This window comes from Chionomys nivalis, chromosome 10, assembly GCF_950005125.1.
Source record: "Chionomys nivalis chromosome 10, mChiNiv1.1, whole genome shotgun sequence".
NCBI lineage: Eukaryota > Metazoa > Chordata > Mammalia > Rodentia > Cricetidae > Chionomys > Chionomys nivalis.
Genome location: NC_080095.1, coordinates 28031467 through 28050287, shown reverse-complemented (window position 1 = coordinate 28050287; position 18821 = coordinate 28031467). Strand labels below are relative to the sequence as shown.

At 39.7% G+C, this 18821-nt stretch overlaps 1 protein-coding gene across 2 annotated transcripts in view; it reads left to right on the top strand.

Moving 5' to 3' along the window:
- The first annotated feature begins 15830 nt into the window (after positions 1 to 15830).
- The window catches only part of Ttc8 (tetratricopeptide repeat domain 8), a 55883-nt gene continuing 52892 nt past the window's right edge, over positions 15831 to 18821 (top strand). For both annotated transcript variants that reach the window (XM_057782448.1, XM_057782447.1), the window contains exon 1: positions 15831 to 16044. In XM_057782448.1, the coding sequence (XP_057638431.1) occupies positions 15931 to 16044 (114 nt within the window). In that variant the 5' untranslated portion in view covers positions 15831 to 15930. The remainder of the gene's footprint in view (positions 16045 to 18821) is intronic.

Sequence of the window (18821 nt, the reverse complement as noted above, 5' to 3'; positions counted from 1 at the left end):
ACAGTTCCATCAGCCAGCTTCTTCTGTATGAATGTAACCAGTCAGGATCCCTGAGCCCAGATCCCCACCCAAAGAGTGCCAGACAATACCTGTGTGGCTGAAAAGGAATCCTAATAGTCAAGCATCAGGATGTTTTATAATGGGCAGTAAGCTTGTCTGAGCTTTGCTCCAAAGGGAGATGCCATCTTTTATCAAATGGACAGTCATCAATATTCCATGGTCAAGAAACACTATCTTTATTTTCTGTGGTCATTTACTCCACAAGTGGTCATCAGCTCCTTGCAAAGTGGTCTAGGGCTTGGGTGGTCAGTGCCTCCCATTCCAAGATATGCAGAAACATGAGAGCCTTAATGAACATGGTCTCCTAACACAGATCCAATATGCTGCCACAAGATACTGATTTCCTGACAGGTAAAACTACAATTGATTTAAAACACATTTTTTTCAGCAGTTCGGTCTTTCCCCTATCCCACTGGGCTTGAGCCCGGAGTCGTGACATGCTAAGCATGTGCTCCGATACCTTGTTTCTCCCAACCCTACAACTGAGAACACTCAGTCACAGCAGATAAGAGAACACGGTTCAGTGCTAGCACCCCTGCTAAGAAGTAGACCTTGACATCAATCTAATAAAACACAAAAACTCTTTGCTCATTGAATCAGCAGGGTATTTTCAGGTTCATAAACAATTATCCCCAAACAGCGCTGTAAGGGTTGGAAGATGCGGTAACTGTGGATACTGGCATAGATTCAAAGAACTGTCATATATTGTTGGAGTGGTTTTCTGTAGTTACTGCTGAATTGTTTCAAGTTCCTTTACATCTCTAATTCCTTCAAGAACATCATCAAAAGTCCTACCATTGAAAAGCATTTCACAGAAAGAAAAGGGCTAAGACTCACAACCGTAATTATTCCTAAACAGAAACTGAGCACCCATGTGTGAATCATTAAGTTTGGTACTATGGGGGAGTAACATAGAGAATCAGCGTACATGCTGTTTTAAAGGACTTATGTTCAGAAAAAGAAAGAGCACCCTTACCTATACAAATGGGCAACATCAATCTGTTGAGGCCTCAAATAGAACTAAAAATTGAAGTGGGCGGGTTTGATCTTGATGTTGGCCAGTATGTTCTCGTTCAGCTTTAGATATTTGTACTCTGAGGCCTTTGGAATTGACATGATAATTACACATTGGCTTCTGTGTCCTCAGTACTTTGAGTTGGGGCTGAGCCTCTTTGAAGATGACAGATTGTGGGACATTCATCTTCATAAGGACACATGATAAACCACTACAACAATTTGCTTTCTTTCTCTCTATATATACACTGTTGGTTTTCTTTCTCTGGGGGAAATCTATTAAGGAACTTAAAATAACTATGACTAATATGTAAAAGAATCTGGCAGAAGAACATGGATAACACACAGAAGTAATAGGAGATTTCAGTAGAAGTAGGAGCTACAAAAAAATCTTTAAGAAATAAAAGATGCAACATCAGAGATGAATAATTTCTTTAACATTTTACATTCTCTCTCTCTCTCTCTCTCTGTGTGTGTGTGTGTGTGTGTCTAAGGCCAGAAGACTCACTATCTGCTGAGCTATCTCTCTTGCCCAGGAATTTCTTTAGCATATTCATTATCAGACTGACACCACTGTGGAAATGATCAGTGATTTTAAACTACACCAATAAAAATGTCCAAATTGGAAAGACAAAAAGGGAGTGGAAAAGAAAAACAGAGCATTTAGAAGCTGTGTGAGACAGCCAATAGTCTAACATACTAATAGATGTGTAATTGAAGTCTCAAGAGAAGAGGAAACAGAGACAAAGACATATTTTAAAGAAATGAGAGCTGGTAGTTTTATAAAACTAGCTACAGATCCAAGAAGTTCAGAAAAAATCTCAAGAAGGATATGTGATAGATGATAGATACAGATAGACAAACAGATAGATAGATAATCTCTTTCACACATCATGGTCATTCCATTGAAAAATGTGAATAAAGACAATAATATTTACAGGAACAAAGGTCTTAAACTTCCTGTAAAAACACTCAAAACTGGATGTGGTCACCCAGTATAATCCCAGTTCTGGGGAGACTAATGCAGAAGGTATTAGTCTCAAATGGTAAGTTTGATGCTTTCCTGGACTACATGGTAAGTCTAAGACCAACCTGAGCTACAAAAGCCTTGTTCTTTTCACAAAAATTAAAAAAAAAATAGAATCAACAAATCGTCTACTTTAAAAATGTCACATATACCAAGAGAATAAAATGAAAAAGAAATGATCCAGGCATGCTGGTGCACACTTTTAATCCCAGTACTGGGGAAGCAGACGCAGGTGGATGTCTGTGAGTCCAAGGTTAATGTGGTCCCCAGTGGCAAGTTCAAGGAGCCAGAGCTCCTTGGTACTTGTAGCAGCAGTAGAGAGACTGTCTCAAAACCCAAAATGGAAAAATAGAAATAAAGCAAAACAAAACAAATGGACTTTATTTTTTTCTTTTTTTATTAATTTATTTATTTAATTATTAAAGATTTCTGCCTCTTCCCCGCCACCACCTCCCATTCCCCCCCTCCCCCAATCAAGTCTTCCTCCCTCCTCAGCCCAAAGAGCAAGCAGGTTTCCCTGCCCTGTGGGAGGTCCAAGGACCACCTACCTCCATCCAGGTCTAGTAAGGTGAGCATCAAAACTACCTAGGCTCCCACAAAGCCATTACGTGCAATAGGACCAAGAACCCATTGCCATTGTTCTTCAGTTCTCAGTAGTCCTCATTGTCCGTTACAAATGGACTTTATTAATGGTTACAGTAATTCAAAAAATTTGTTAAGCCTTTGTGAGTGCTAATAGCATTCAATGGAATTTCCAAACACATAAGTATTTCAGGAGGAAAATTCCTTTGAGGGCGCCATGAAAAATCATAGCCAGTCAATTTGAATGATGATGATAATAAATGAGCTAAGAAATATTTCTCATTCTGCACCTTAGGAATCTTGAGAGTGATAATTTTTCAAAATCAGAAAAGCAACTGTAATTTTTTTTGTCACAAGCTAAAATTTATCAAGTTGTTTTAGACTGGCTCTCACATAAGTACAGTTTAGAATTTTTTTTCAAGACAGGGTTTCTCTGTGCAACACTCCTGGCTGCCCTCGAACTCACTCTGTAGACCAGGATGAGTCTCACAGTGAGCCACCTGCCTCTGCCTCCCAAGTGCTGGGATTAAGGGTGTGCACCACCCCCAATAGGCTTAGAGTAATTATTGATGGGAAGTTTTTATCTCTTCTTGAAGTTTTTAGATTAATTTAATGTGTATTACTTGCATATATATAAGTGCGCCATATGAGTGTAGTGCCCACAGAGAAAAAAGAGTGTATCAGAACACCCAGAACTGGAGTTACAGGTGGTTGTGAACAAACATGTGGGTGCTAGGAACCAAACCTGGGATGTCTGCCAGAACAACTACACCAGTGAGCCACCTTTCCAGCTGCCCCTTTTAAGATACAGACTGGCATACATGATAAAATATTACTATATATTTTTATTTTTATCCATATATCTTGATTCCTCAATATTGACATTTATCCTATTTCCTTGACCATCAACTGTCAATCGATTCCTCATTCTCTCATATATGCATGTGTGTGATTTTATATATATACATATATATGTGTATATATATATATATATATATATATATATAAAATCTGGCCATTTTTCAGTTTACCTTTGTTTTGAAAAATACTTCTGAATATATTTCACAATTACCAAAATAATGAAATCAATATTGCCATGGTAGCATTACTTAATCTATAAGTCTCATCTCAATTTTTTTCTATTAAAGTTTCTTATAGGAGAAAACTTAAAAGGTCTTGCTTATATCTTGTATTTGGTTTCTATGTCCCTTCTGGTCTGCAATAGTTTCTGTCTTTATCATCCATCGCCTTCACACCGTCTTCTTGCACCTTGTTCCTCATTTGGTCTCTCTCATTGCTAGATTCAGTGCATACATTTCTGGCAGTGATGCAAGAGGCACTGTGTGTCCTCAGTACATCATGTCAAGAGACTCATGACTATTCATTCCATCATTGGCCTTATTGACTTTATTCCCTTGGTTAACAGGATCTTCCGGGTTTCTTCACTATAAAATTATAATATAAAATTACAATTAATTAGTATCATGTGTGAAGAATTAGTCAGATTTTAACATCAAATTTTTGTTTTATATTTGGAATGAATATTAACTGATAATTATTACACCTTGTAATCTTCTCAAGGATGATATATTCTCAAGGAAAGAATATTTGAGGTGAAATACAAAAATTACAAACTACTAATTTATTAATATCTTTATGTTTTTTTCTGACTGAATAATAAAATGCATGTGTTAACACTTTCCATGTATACTTGTGTCTTAGTTAGGGTTACTATTGCTGTGATGAAACATCATGACCACAAAGCAAGTTAGGGAGGAAAAGGTTTATTTGGTTTACACTCACTTCCACATTGTACTCCATCACTGAAGGAGGTCAGTACAGGAACTCAAGCAAGGCAGAAACCTGGAGGCAGGAACTGATGTAGAGGCCACAGAGGGGTGCTATTACTGGCTTGCTCCCCATGACTTACTCAGCTTGCTTTCTTATAGAACCCAAGGGAAACCAGCCCAGGGGTGGCTCTACCCACAATGGGCTGAACCCTCCTACATCAATCACTAATTAAGAAAATACCCTACAGATCTACCTATAGCCCAATCTTACTGAGGCATTTTCTCAAAACTGAGGATCCCTCTTCTACAGTGACTCCATCTTGCACTGAGTTGACATAACACTAGCTAGCACACCATGATGCTCCTTCAACTCCACAGGACATCTTGGACTGACAAAGAACTCATTCAGTAGAGTACATGCCTTGCATATACGATCCCTGGATTCAGTCCCCAGTGCTGCAAACAAAACAAAACAAAACAAAAAAACCAATTTTCGATGGATGCTTAGAATAACAATCTCAGAGTTACTAACTTTTGGTGAATATACACTGAGTGATAGCCATTTATCATGCTTTGCTCTAAGGACAGGGACACAATAGTGTACAAAATAGATAAAAGTCCTTATTCTATGAAGATTATGTTCCTGGGCTTACAACAGATAATAAATATGTAAACAAGCATGTCTGTAAAGAAAAATAAAGAAGAATAAGGAGATAAGTAGTTCAGAACTACCAGACTTGTATGATGAGGATGAAGACACATATCCCAGGAGCTAATAACGTCCATTTCTTTCCTTTTCACGATGCGATCAACAACTGTACTATGACTTGGTGACTTGTTCCACTTCTCTTTCCAGCACTGGGTCTAAAGAGCACATCTGTCCTGTCCTTAACTCACTGACAAGTAGTATGACTAAGCCCAAAGTCCATGCAGGAAGGAAAGAATGACAATACTCTCAGGGAAGGGCAGTGGGTACTGCAGGTGACATTGCATGTAGGTAAGGATGTTTGATCTTCCTGTAGGGAAGATATAAATGTATAGTTGGTGACAATAATACAGTTCACTCTGGCATCCTGAAGGAAAAGTAATCATATGCAATTTGTTTTCCTGGGAAGATGTGCAGAGACATTTATTCACCCCAAATAGGACACAGTCAGACCTAAAGAGTGATTCCGTTGAAGTCCAGTTGTCTTAGTCACTGTTCTATTTCTGTGAAGGAACACTGTGACCATTGCGACTCTTATAAAGGAAAACATTTAATTGGGGGCTTGCTTTCAGTTTCCGGAGTCTAGTCCATTATCACCACGATAAGCAGCATGGCAGCAGGCATAGTAGGCATAGTACAAAAGAAGTAAGTAGTTGAGAATTACATCCTGATCTTCAGGCAGAGACTGACACAAGATCTGGTGTTGACTTTTGAAACCTCAAAGCTCATTCCCAGTAACATACTTCCTCCAACAAGGTTACACACCCTAACCTTTCTAACCCTATCAAAGAGTCCCACTTCCTGGTGACTAAGTATTCAAATATATGAGCCTATGAGGTCCTTTCTTATTCAAGCCACCATACCACTTAGTGAACCAATGAGCTTGTTGGGGTTGCTTCCAGAAGTATGAATGAAAGGTGAATGACAGCATTGATGACTCAAAAGTAGTCATATCACAGAATGTTCTCATCCCAGGATGAGTGAGGACTCAGGGAGACTAACTCACTGAAGTTCTGTCTTCAGTCAACATACTCTAGGAACTCATCCATAGGCCACCAGCAGTGGAGGGCAGGAGAGAGCAGCAGAAAGGAAAGGCAGGATGGCCTCCTTCATTCCCTCTAAGGGGGACTGCTAATAGCTCCATCACCGTAACTTGCAGACCGATGTGTTATTTTGTGTTGCTGTTTTTCAAAATAAAAAATGTTGAATGTCACAAAGGCAATCTGTGCTCCAATGTGGCAATTATCACTGCTTGATCAGCAATGTGACAGGATTTAGAATCACTTTGGAGGCAAGCCTCTAAGTGTAGCACAAATAATAAAAACCCAGAGATATATATTGTGACTCAAACTGAAAACCAGAAAAGCAAAGCGGCAAGCCACTAGCTCTTACCTCTACCTTAGACAGCAATGGGTGAGCCTACCTCCATAAATCCTCAGACTGAGACTGAGCCTGAGACCTCTCTCTTCCTGTCTTATAGTCCTCTCTAGTACTGGGATTAAAGGCGTGCACCACCACCACCCAGCCTCTGTGGCTAACTAGTGTTGTTGCTGGGATTAAAGGTGTGTGCCACCACTGCCTGGCCTGTATGACTGACTAATGTGGCTGTTTTCCACTCTGATCTTCAAGCAAGCTTTATTTATTAAAACACAAATAATTTTTGTCTAAAATAAAAAGGCTATAACTAATATAAGAAAAACTATATACATTAAGTACAATAACTATATACAATATATACAGGCATTAAATATGTCTAGTCTTTTGCATTTGACAAATTCAGAGAAAATACTCCATGTCTATCCTATCTTGATGAGTCCAAAAGGTTGTACCTAACTCACTTTCTATTTTAATTTGCATTATCAAATTATCTTTTAATGTCTCTCAATCTTTTACACTTTACACCTCTTTAGTGAGTTTCTCTTCTGAGTTTGGTAAACAAGGAAAAATATAAGTATAACTGTCTAGTCGTCAACTCCCTCAGAGACCCATGAAGGAAATAATATTAACTTCCTGAGTAAGCAGGAAGAGCAAGAAGCCAACTTCCAAAAAAAATGTGAAAAATGACAGAAGCAGTGACCGCCTGGACAGTCACCCAAAGTTCCTCTGCAATATTGGGACATCCATCTTTGGCCTACAGGCTTAGAATATCCAACAGACTTTTCTGTGAAGCAGGATATTCTGGAAGGCTGCCCCTCCTTGTCTTGACAATGTTTGTCAGTCACTCTCTTTTATGTCCTGCCTCTCCACTTAGAACAGCATACTGTCAGCAGTCAAGGGTATTTTTTTCTGCCCATTGGTTTACTTTTGCCACAAAGAAAATAAACTCCATGCAGGGTTTCTTCGATGCCTATTATCTTCTCTGAAGTAGATTGGTATTGCCAGAAGCAGACATGTCTCATTGTCATAAAAAAAGAAAAAATAACCTATGTTATTAAAACATCTTAAATGCCATGTTCTGTAGATCTCTGAAGTGTTTGAAGATGACTTGTTTATTTAAAATATATCTCTGTTTGACCTTGAAAACATACGTAATGTGACTGCGAGTTCGATTATATTAGGTGACTAATTACTAACCTGCATTTCTTTATTATCCTAAACAGTTGATAATAATAACTTTTAACAACTAGAAATTTGCATTCCATTCTTAAATGAGCTATATAGATACAACACCTTGAACAAGATAAGAAATGTATGTCCAATATGTTTTAACAAAATTAATCTCAAATTTGTATCAATATATAAAATTTGCATATAATATACAAAAGTCCAATCTGATGTAAAATATTGAAAAATTGGAGTTTGTTTTTAAAAGCAGATTCAATAATTTACCTTTTCATCATATCGTATCTATATTCTCCCTTTTGTCTTTTCAGAGTAGATTCAATAATTTACCCTTTTTCCTATCATATCTGTATCCACTTTTTTCTTTTCAAACAATAGCTCTGAATCTAGTCTCCTTTGTTCAGTTTTCCTTCTGACCATAACCAATAACAACTTATAACTAACAATGACAGATATCCATAACTCATTGAACGACCGTAAATCACCCACCCCACCTCTTGGGAATGTGGATATCGTACTCTTAAATTTACTCACTGCTGTCTGGGGGCTATGGTATCTTCAGGGAGATCATGAAAAGAAAGATTTGGGTTAATTATCAAGTTCTGGGAGAGGTAGATTTATCATTTGTTGTTCAGTCTCTGTGTAATGGGAAGGTGCAGGGCTTATTTCAAGTCCTGGCTAAAGTTGTCTGTTAGGCTGGATCATCTCACCTAGCCACCTCAAAACTGTTCTGAGCAATTTCTAGTCCAAAGTTGATTTTTAGGTGGTGTTTTTCAGCTTAGTGGTGTTATCATAGTCCTTGAGGGATTTTTGTGGGGCCCCATTCTCCTTTTGGAGACTTCAAAGATCATTGTTATGCATCCTCATGGTTTACTGCAGGAGACTGATAGAGACTCAAACCTGAAATCATGTACAGGAAGGTAAAGAAAACTTCTTTCTAGGATAGTTAATATTCTATATGACCATCAACATCATGACAAAAACTATATATATATATTGTATATAATATATAATCTTATACATTTTATACCTTAAGAAAAAGTGTTAAAGAGTCGATATAAAACCAAAGGATTATGAGATTAGTGGCAATAAAATAGACCTTAAATATTTGTTTTCTTCTGTCCTATATCAGGTAGCTCTTCTGATATGAGACAGAGATTTTGGATTTCACTTTAATAAGCACGTTTGGGTTTAGAGGAGGAGAGAGCCACACTCCAACTGCAAAGCCAGCTTTAATCTTTAATTAGACTAGGACTACAAAAGACCATTTGCATTAAATGTCTGTAGAGAACAGCAGAAACAAACATTTGGGAAGATTTATGAAATTTTATCCTGTTAGAAATGTGATACACCAATAGGCTAATTTTTTCTTTTTCTTGAAACAGTTTTTTTTTTTTTTCTGGATGATTTCTCCTTTTTCTTCAGATGTCATATTTGTTCAGTGATCTTCAGATTCCTTAGCGGGATGCTTTATTCTCCTGTACCTCAGACTGAAATGGGTAATCCTGCCTCCATGAATCCTCAGACTGAGACTGAGTCTGAGACCTATCTCCTCCCATCATATATTCCTCTCTAGTGCTGGGATTAAAGGCGTGCATCACCACCACTCTGCTTCTAGCTAGCTAGTGTGGCTGCTGGGATTAAAGGTGTGTGCCACCACTGCCTGGCCTGTATGGCTAACTAATGTGGCTGCTTTCCACTCTGATCTTCAGGTAAGCTTTATTTATTAAAACACAAATAATATATCACTATGTCTAAGTATGTTTATGAAGTTATTTCTAGAGAGTTTTACCCAAATATGGATGGTACTCTAAGAGTCAGAGTTATATTTGAAGTTTTAATTACTATGCCTAAGAAAGCCACAAAACAAAATGCCTCTCACCTATAAGCCCCCTGGCCCAAGGACAGATACTTCCTGAAATGCTGGAGGAGACTTATGTAAAATACAAGTCACATGTTTTTACTCCCCTAAACAGGTTTATTTGGCCCAACGGCACTGGATGTAGTTGATCACACGTAGGCAGGAGGCTCATAGACAGGAAATACATCAGTATATATGCCCCTGATTGGATGTAGGCAGGAGGAACACAGGCAGGAAGTACATCAGGATGTATGCTTGTTCCTGATTGGACCTGGTGGGAAATACGTCGTCTTATGGGTTTGCCTTTATATGCCTCTGCAAAAGGTAACTCACTGCCACTTTTTTGGTGGTGGTGGGGGGGAAGGCCTGGAGTAGACATGGCCAGAATTTATCATCTTGGCCAGTATTTAATTAAAGCATGTTTCAAATTTGGCTCAAAAATTGTGGGAGTGGTCTTATTCTTGCATGCTAGGATTAACAGTACCAATTCCATAGACTGTAATCTGAGACTAAATAAAAAAGAGAAAGCTAGTTGAACACCCACGTGCATCTCTAGCTGCTTCCTAACCACAGGTGCAATGCAATCAGTCACTTATTGCTCCTGCCACTATTCCTTCCATACCATGATGGACTGTATCCTTTCAAACCAGGACCCCAAATAAGGATTGCCTTAATCAAAGAGCTTTTGTCTGACCAATGAGGAAAGTAATATGGAAATATGGTAAGAAGGAGCAGGAGTGTTGAAACCATGTGATTTTTAGGCTTTTGGAACTGGTTTGTAGAAGGCATTTAGAAGAGTTTAGAGCTCTGGGCTCCAGAGACCATATCAACACTATAATCAGAGATTGATGGGCCATTCTAGTAAGAATTCAAAAGAACAGAATTCTGAGACAAATGAGGACAATGGTAGGCTTGCTCATGGGGTTCGAAGGGGCAACAGAAAACCTATAAGAAATTAGACTACAGCCTGGCAAAGGATCTGGCTACCGTTTGTCCATGCAAAGAAGAGCGAGTCTCAGTTCAAAAGCAGTGGACTAATTTGGTGGAAGAAGTTTTAAGAAAGCATAGCACTGAGACTAAGGCATAGTCATTGCTCTGCTCTTACCCAGGTTTACAGTGAAAGAGAACAGAAAGTAGTGCAGGAAAAGGAGTAGGAGCAAATCCAAGAGTTAATAGGTGGCTGCTGGTTGTGCGTGTGTGCTGAGCAGGTACAAATGTGTGATTATATGTACGTGTGTAGAAGCCAGAGGACAACTTTAAGTGTTGTTCCTCAGGAATCATCCTATTTGTTTTTTTTTTTTTTTTTTTTTTTTTTTTTTTTTTGGTTTTTCGAGACAGGGTTTCTCTGTGGCTTTGGAGCCTGTCCTGGAACTAGCTCTTGTAGACCAGGCTGGTCTCGAACTCACAGAGATCCGCCTGCCTCTGCCTCCCAAGTGCTGGGATTAAAGGCGTGCGCCACCACCGCCCGGCATCCTATTTGTTTTTTAAGGCAGGTTTTCTCACTAGGATGTGGGGCTTACTGACTAGGCTGGGCTGTCTGAAAGTGAGTCCCAGAGACGCGTCTGCCTTCATTTTCCCAGGGCTGGTACTATAAGTGACCCATAACTTGCATGATGTGTATCTCTGAAAAGAAAACCAGTGATTTAACAAGTAGTTTTTGAGCACCTTTTGCGTGTCAAACACTAGGCCCTGAAGATGCAACAAAGTCTCTCTTCTTTTTTTTTTGTTTTTCGAGACAGGGTTTCTCTGTAGCTTTGGTGCCCGTCCCGGAACCAGCTCTTGTAGACCAGGCTGGCCTTGAACTAAAGTCTCTATTCTTGATGTTTATATTCTGGGGAGAAGACTGGATGGATATAAATGCATGGCAATTATGTTCAAAACTACATATAAAATATAACAGGTAACACGAAAGAAAGCCAGAAGCCAATGTTTCCATCCAGATACTATTTCAGTAAGGGAGAAAGGACCTAATGTCCACTTCAAATACGAAGAAAAAGATGAAGATTTAGTGCCAAGGAAAAGGTTGAGATGTTGAGGATAGAGGACTGCTGTCCTATCTTACTTTCTATTGCTGTGATAAAGACCATGACCAAAAGTAACTACAAGAAAAGGGTTTATTTGGCTTATAGATTTCAAGTCACAGTCTATTGATTTAACCTAAGGCAGGAACTCAAGGCAAGAACCTATGGGAAGGAACTAAACAAAGACCATGGGAAAATGCTGCTTACTAGCTTGCTCTTCATGGCTTGCTCAACCAGCTTTCTTATAGCACCCAAGACAACCTACCCAGGGGTGGTCCCAGCCACAGTGTGCTAGGCCGTCCACATCAGTCATTAATCAAGAAAATACCCCTGCAGAATTGCCAATAGGCAATATGATGCAGACATATGCTCAATTAAGGATTCTCTTTTCCCAAATGGCTCTAGTTTATGTCCAGATGACGAAAACTAACCAGCACAGCCATGAACAGAAAAATCTCTGAGATGAGATTGGAATTGGGAAGAATTATTGTTAAATTCACTTAATAGACTTTCTGATGAAGGTAGAGTAGGATGAGCAGACTACACGGGAGATGATGGAAAATGAAGAATAGATCAGATATAGAGGTAGTCAAGTATAAGGATGAGATTCTCCGTAAACCAAGTTAGCAGTATTCTTAGTATAACTGAACTCTGTAGGAAAGAACAAAGAAACCCGTGGTAAGGATCAAGTATTGAAAAGGCTTAAAGAAACCTAAAAGTTTGGTAAAAAAAGAAAGGTGGGCACATTAGTACGTGCCTGTAATCCCAACACTTAGGAGATGAAGGCAAAAAATCAGGAGCTTCAGGACGAACCTTGGCTCCATAGCTCAGATCCAGCTTGAGCTATATATGATCCCGTTTCAAAAGAAAAGGTTTGGTAGTGGAAAGAATCTTTAGTGATAGGGGACTTGGAGAAAAACATGGCACAGAAATGAAATGTTGATGGCTTGAAAAGGGACCTGATCAATGACGTGACATTTCAATGGGGGGAACTTTCTACAGTGAGGCAGGAGGATGCCTGGATAAAACCGTGGCCATCACAGCTGTTAAATGCTCTTGCTCAGCCCATCAAGGCGCAGCACGGAGACTGGAGTCATGGAAGTAAGGGGTGGCATACACCCAGAGAGACAGTTCACAGCTAGAACCTGGGCATTTTCAAAGTGCAGGGAGGAAGTTTGGGTTTGTGGTGGTAAAGCATTTTGGACCTTGTTTTTTAAAGACCAATGCTCTAGCCTAATCAAAGATACCTTCTTCTTCATCCCTCTTCCCTCACACATGCCATGAGTCTTTGTGGACCAAAAGTAAAGATGTAAGACATTACTGAACTTTTAAAAGCACTTATATTTTGCATTTCAAGTATTTATGCTATGATTCCATATGTATGTCACACATAGAAGATGTTATTTAAAGAAACTACTTTTTATTTAAAATCACGTTGAAGGATTATGCTATGATTCCTTGGCACTAAACAGAAAAGGGTGCTCTTTCAGCTCGTATTAACTCCCATTGGGATAATATGGGCCAGGGGCTGGTTGTTCCACAAACAGAACTTATACCAACAATGTTCTAATCTGACTTTCATTGTTGAAAATTAGTTCAATTTCAGACTTTAGAATATGGTTTGCTAAATACAAGAAGGCTGCTAGAAAAAGCAATTGAATGAACTCACTCTCTTTATGTACTCAATTTAGAGCTGTTCAGACTACTGGATGTGGTTTGAATCAGAAAGACGCCATAAATATTCCTAAGAACACCTAGTTGAATCAACTTAGTTAACGTGTAATTGCCTGTGAAATTCAGAGTTAAGAAAGCAAATTTAGAACCAAAGGAGATGGTTATTAATTGTGCTTTTTGTTTTTTAAGTCAATTTCCAGGTGGTTATTCACTGGAGGGCTGCGGGAGGGAAATGAATCTTGGCAGATGGTCAACAATTTGAGGTTAATGTAATATAGCTCCTACGTAGAAATTGAGAAGATTTTTAGTTTCAGGGAAGGGATCAGTTTTGTAGGGCTTCCTCATTTGTAGTTTGATACTATTTGAAGGAGAATCTATGTTTAAAAATTGCTGAATACTTGGAATGCCAGTGATATTGGCAGAAAATTACTGAAATACATATAATAAGTATGGCCTTAGGTTAATAATGTATCATTGTTAGCTCCTTGGTTGTGACAAGCATACCCTGGCAATGTAAGATATTGGCAATGGGAAGAACGAAGTAGGAATATATTGATTGGACTTAGTGCTATCTGCACAATGTTTTAAAATGCAAGTCTCAAATTATTCTGAAATAAAAAATAATGTGTATAGGGATGGAAATGGCTCAGAGGTTAGGAGCACTTGTTACTGTAGAGAACCCAGGTTCAAATCCCAACACCCACACGACAGTTCACAACACTTAATAACTCCAGTTCCAGGAACCAGGCATCCTTTTCTGGCCTCCGCAGGCACTAGTCACAAATACGGTGGACAGACAAACATGTGAGCAAGGCACTCATACACATAAATAAAAGAACATTAAAAAATTAAAATATATATGTATGTACTGTAACGGTCCATACCTTTAACCACAACAGTCTAAAAGTTGAGACAAAACTGCTCATTTTATAGTCAGTTTTCCATAGGAATCTTCTTACGCTGTATCAGAAAATAAAAGGCCCTTGTGAACTGCTGAATCTGTCAGTTGCCAACACATGCTTGACCTTCACATGGACTGCCTTACTGGGACCTTTTCACAAATTACATCTCTAGAGTTACCCCCAGCGAAACACAAATGGACTAGTGTTAAACATCACTGTAAAAACAAGTTTTATCATTATTCACTTTCAAGATGCAAAAAGTTCTAGAAGGATTGTTTAGAAAAGAAAAAAAAGAAATATTCACTATCCATCCCTTAGTTTTGAAATTTATACTTCAGTTTGATATCTGCAAAAGCTACTTGGTTTAAATATAATGTCTGCACCGTCATTCTCTAGTGTTGAGAAAACTGCAAAATATTCGTCTTTATTGATTGTTATCTCCAAAAGGAAATTTGGACACTATCAGAAAACGCTGACTATGGAGGTTTTTCGCTTCCATCTTCCATCATGGTACGAAGGGGGCAAGAGGATGATCTAAGAAGCCACCCCCAGACTTCTTGCCACATTTCTGTTTAACTGGCTTTACCACGAAATATTTGCCATCTCTGTAAATCTGTAGAGGAAAGGACACAGCTCCCGAAGAAATCGTTCTGGGTCTGGTGAGTTAGCTCAAGGATTTCAATGATAGACTCTTTACCTAGCACATGCCAAAAACCTGGACTCGGTCTTCAGCAGGGGGAAAAATATTGTGCACACAAAAACGTGTGGCAGATGACACATGTGCCCGAAGATGGTGTTTCAAAAGTTCTTTTGCTGTAATGTGTGTCAAATGTCTGTTACCTCAGCACGGGGGAGGCTGAACTGGGGGCTAGCCAAAGATACATAGCAAGACCCTGATACCAAAAGAAATCAAACAAAATCGAAAAAATCAAATTCCTTTTTCCATAATTATCTACTTTGGATAAAATGCCATTAATCCGTAGATTTAGAATTCAAAATCAACATCCTGACGTCATACAGCTCCCTAATTCCGGGCAACTTTAGGCAATTAATTTCTCTTTTTGGAGTCTATCTCAGTTTCTCATCTCTAAAATGAATGGATTGGACCAAGCAATCTCTCAGATCCCCTACAATTTCAACACTGAGGCGGGGTTAGACGGAAAACTACGAGAGGTATTTTGTTTTGTTTTTTTCTTTTGTTTTTTGCTTTTTTTTTTTTTTTAGGGTAGAGGAGAAGCTGTTTCCGCATTTATGTTTCTAGAGTCAGAAATATGAGCGCAGTAGGAATGAGTGAAGTAAGGGGCACAACCCGGGTCAATTTAGGTAGTTTTTGCATTTACTGGGGAAGCAGCGGGGCGGTTGCTAGGCAACTGCATCTCTTGTATGCACGGAGGCCCCCAGACAAGCTGTCTAAGTCACTTCCTGTTTTTGTTTTGTTTTGTTTGAAGGAGTGGTGGCTTTTAAAAATTAATGAAAGCTGTTGTCTTTAAAAGACCACATAATTTTTTTCAGCCAATTCTGCGTAAACTCTCTGGATGAGGTCGGCTCACGGCGGCTTTTCTTTCCCCTGTTTTCAGGCGCGCTGTGGACACCTTTCACGCCAGGCCCCACCGCCGCTGCGCGTTGCCAGGCAGAGCCCGAATCCTCCCGCTCGCAGCTCCTGGACCCCGCCCTCCCTACTCAGGGCCCTGGGCCCCGGACCCCGGGCACTGGAGCGTTGTCGGGGCCACCATGGGTTCGGAGATGGAGCCTCTGCTCCGGGCCTGGAGCTATTTTAGGCGCAGGAAGTTCCAGCTCTGCGCCGATCTATGCACGCAGATGCTGGAGAAATCCCCTTATGACCAGGTACCTGCTGACCCCAGGCAGTCGGTGAATTCTCTTGCTATGGCCATGGGCCCTGGGGGATCCCTGTGTCCCCTGGGGTAGCCCTGGGAGGAGGGCACTAAGCGAAGTTACCTGTGTGGTCCGCAGAGGCACCCGAAGCAAGACTCTTTGGAGTCCTGGATGGCGGGTCCCTGGCCTTTACATATCCGGGGACCCTGAGTTCTGTGCCTTGACAGCTCCTGCTGTAAACCACAGCACCCCCTTTCCAGAGTTACATTTAAAGGGACTCTGTTAAGTTTGTGAGGAGCTCTGATAATTCATTGGTCATTCACTGGTCAGACCCTTGACTTCGTTGATTTCTAAAAAGGAAAGACGTATGTGATCAAAGATCTGAGACGCTGCCCCCTTTAAACACAGCTATCTTTTGGTACAGATGAAGCGTGCGATCTTCCTGCCTCAATGTTCAATTGTCAAGGAGCTTTTGTTTCTGAGTCATGAGTTCAACTTGAGACAGGATACAGGATATATTTATTTCTAAAGAAACTACCTGGGCAGGAGAAACTATACTTGTAGGAGGGAAAAATAGAATCCCTCTAAGAGAAAAGTGTTGATTAAAGGGAAATTTAACAGTCCAGCGTGAGAGTGCACTTCTGTATTCCCCGTTCTTGGGAGGTAGAGGCAAGAGTATCAGTAGTTCAAAGTAATCCTTCCCTAAGTAGAGAGTTCAAGGCTGGCCTGGCAGGTAAGAACCTGCTTTTAGAAAGAAAGAAACAATGTAGTAATGTGTGTACTAAACGGAAAAGGTAATAATGAACGGGAGAGGTACAACGCCATTGAGCAAATGGCTCCTGGAAGAGGAAGAAAAATGGGAGGTTAATAGTAGAATGGTGGCAGTTTGGCAGTGCTTCAAGTACATGTGGAGTGCATCTATACAGTTCTGATTCCCCTGCTTTTCCTCTCGTGGCATTGCCTTGGGGCATTGTTAGGGAAAGGTGGGGCATTAGAAAAGCAGGGATCCGAGTGTGAAGGCTGTTTCTGGGCTCTGTTACTCTCTGAGCAAATGGATGGAAGTAACTAGTGATTGCATCCGGCCTGCCCAACAGTGGTGATGCTAAGCGAGCTTCTGGACTTGGTACTCACCTCATTAAAGGACTGTGCGTCTGTAACCAAGTATTTTTCCAAGAGTGTCTCTTGGCCCGTTAGTCCTACGAATGCTGCAAAAGACATTTCCGGCAAAAGTTTGAAACAATAAGATAACATAAGATCTTGTTACCGTTGTTACGAGGGAAGTTTGTTAAGAAGTTTTGATGTATCAGACATTGTTCTGGGCACAAAGAGTCTCAAGAACTTTGAGTGTTGTTTCCATTGAGTTGGGGTGGTTTCCACAAACAGGAGTCCCAAGAGCTGCTGGCTGGAAGTTTCCTCATTAATGCCAGTGAAAGATAGACACGCCCTTCTTAGAGATTTCAGATGTGCCCAAAAGGCCCTGAATAGTTCAGAAGAAAATAAAACTGATTTTTGCCAAATTTTATTTGCTTAGAAATTTACTTATTTAGAAACTTACTTGAGTACTGATTTTTTTTTGTCCTTAGGGCAAATGTACTTCTTATTATTTGGAGTAGATATTGTTAGCAAAAGTGTTCTTATTAATGGGTAAGGCCCTATGAGCTTGAGATCATAGTGACATTCAGTACTACACCTGTGAGCTGAAATTTTATTTGTGCTAGATTATGTCAGGACTCTTTGTGTTCATTTCAGTGACCATCTATAGACTACTTATGAGTTCCCAAGCATAAGTTCTATAAAGTAAATAATTTTCTAATACTTAAAATAACCTTGTAAAGAAGGTAACAAAAACAACAGATTTGGTTCTGAGAATTTTATTGTTCTATCTCATTTAATCCTCAGCTACTTTAGGGCTTGGAATTATTTTTCCCCATCACATGATCCAGGACACAGAAGTGTGTCCAAAAGAACAAAGCTAGCAAAACAAGCCCTTTAGGTTGCCACTAAACTTTTCAAAACTACTTCTGAACTTTTCCCAGTATAGTTTTTCTCACATGCCTTCTCTCTACTTCCAAGATTTTAGCTGGTGTAGGATTTTGACACATCTATGTGGTTGGATTAAAAGCTCTGATTAGTCCTGAGGTAAAAAGTTCTGATTCTGATTTAGCCAAATAATAAAACTTATTTGACTGGAGGGAAACAGGAGGACAAATTTCCTCCATTGTTTGACGAAGATACTGTTTGGGAAAACCGACAGCCACAGGAAAGATTTTTTTTCCAGGAAAAATGAGAAAACAAAGTAAGTGCTTTGTTTACAGTCTCATATTTTCAGCGAAAGAAGATAAATGGGTCTTAGTGTGGTCTCTTGTATTGATCTCATTATGTCTTACCCCCAGTCTGAGATTGTTTTGTGAACGTGTGGTTTCAGTGATGGTGATGATGATGATGAAGAAAACAGACATGGGATCCCACTGGGAATGCTGCTGTAGGTGCCGCTGGGTGATTGATTAGCATGGCTCGGATCATCATGGATAGAGATCTTATTAGGTTTTAGCTTATTACGTCAGTCTATTTTTTGTGGATTTGTGATAAGACTTCATAATGTGAAACATAATTTATACCACAGAAGAGTTGTCCTTTGTAATTTGTTGATATGAGCAGGAGTTATACTCAGTTTGGGTAAATATGTCTTAGGGATTCCATTGCTGTGATAAAGCACTGTGACCAAAAGCAAACTGGGGAGGGAAGGGTCTATTTGGCTCACACGTGTAGTCCATCATGAAGGGAAGCCA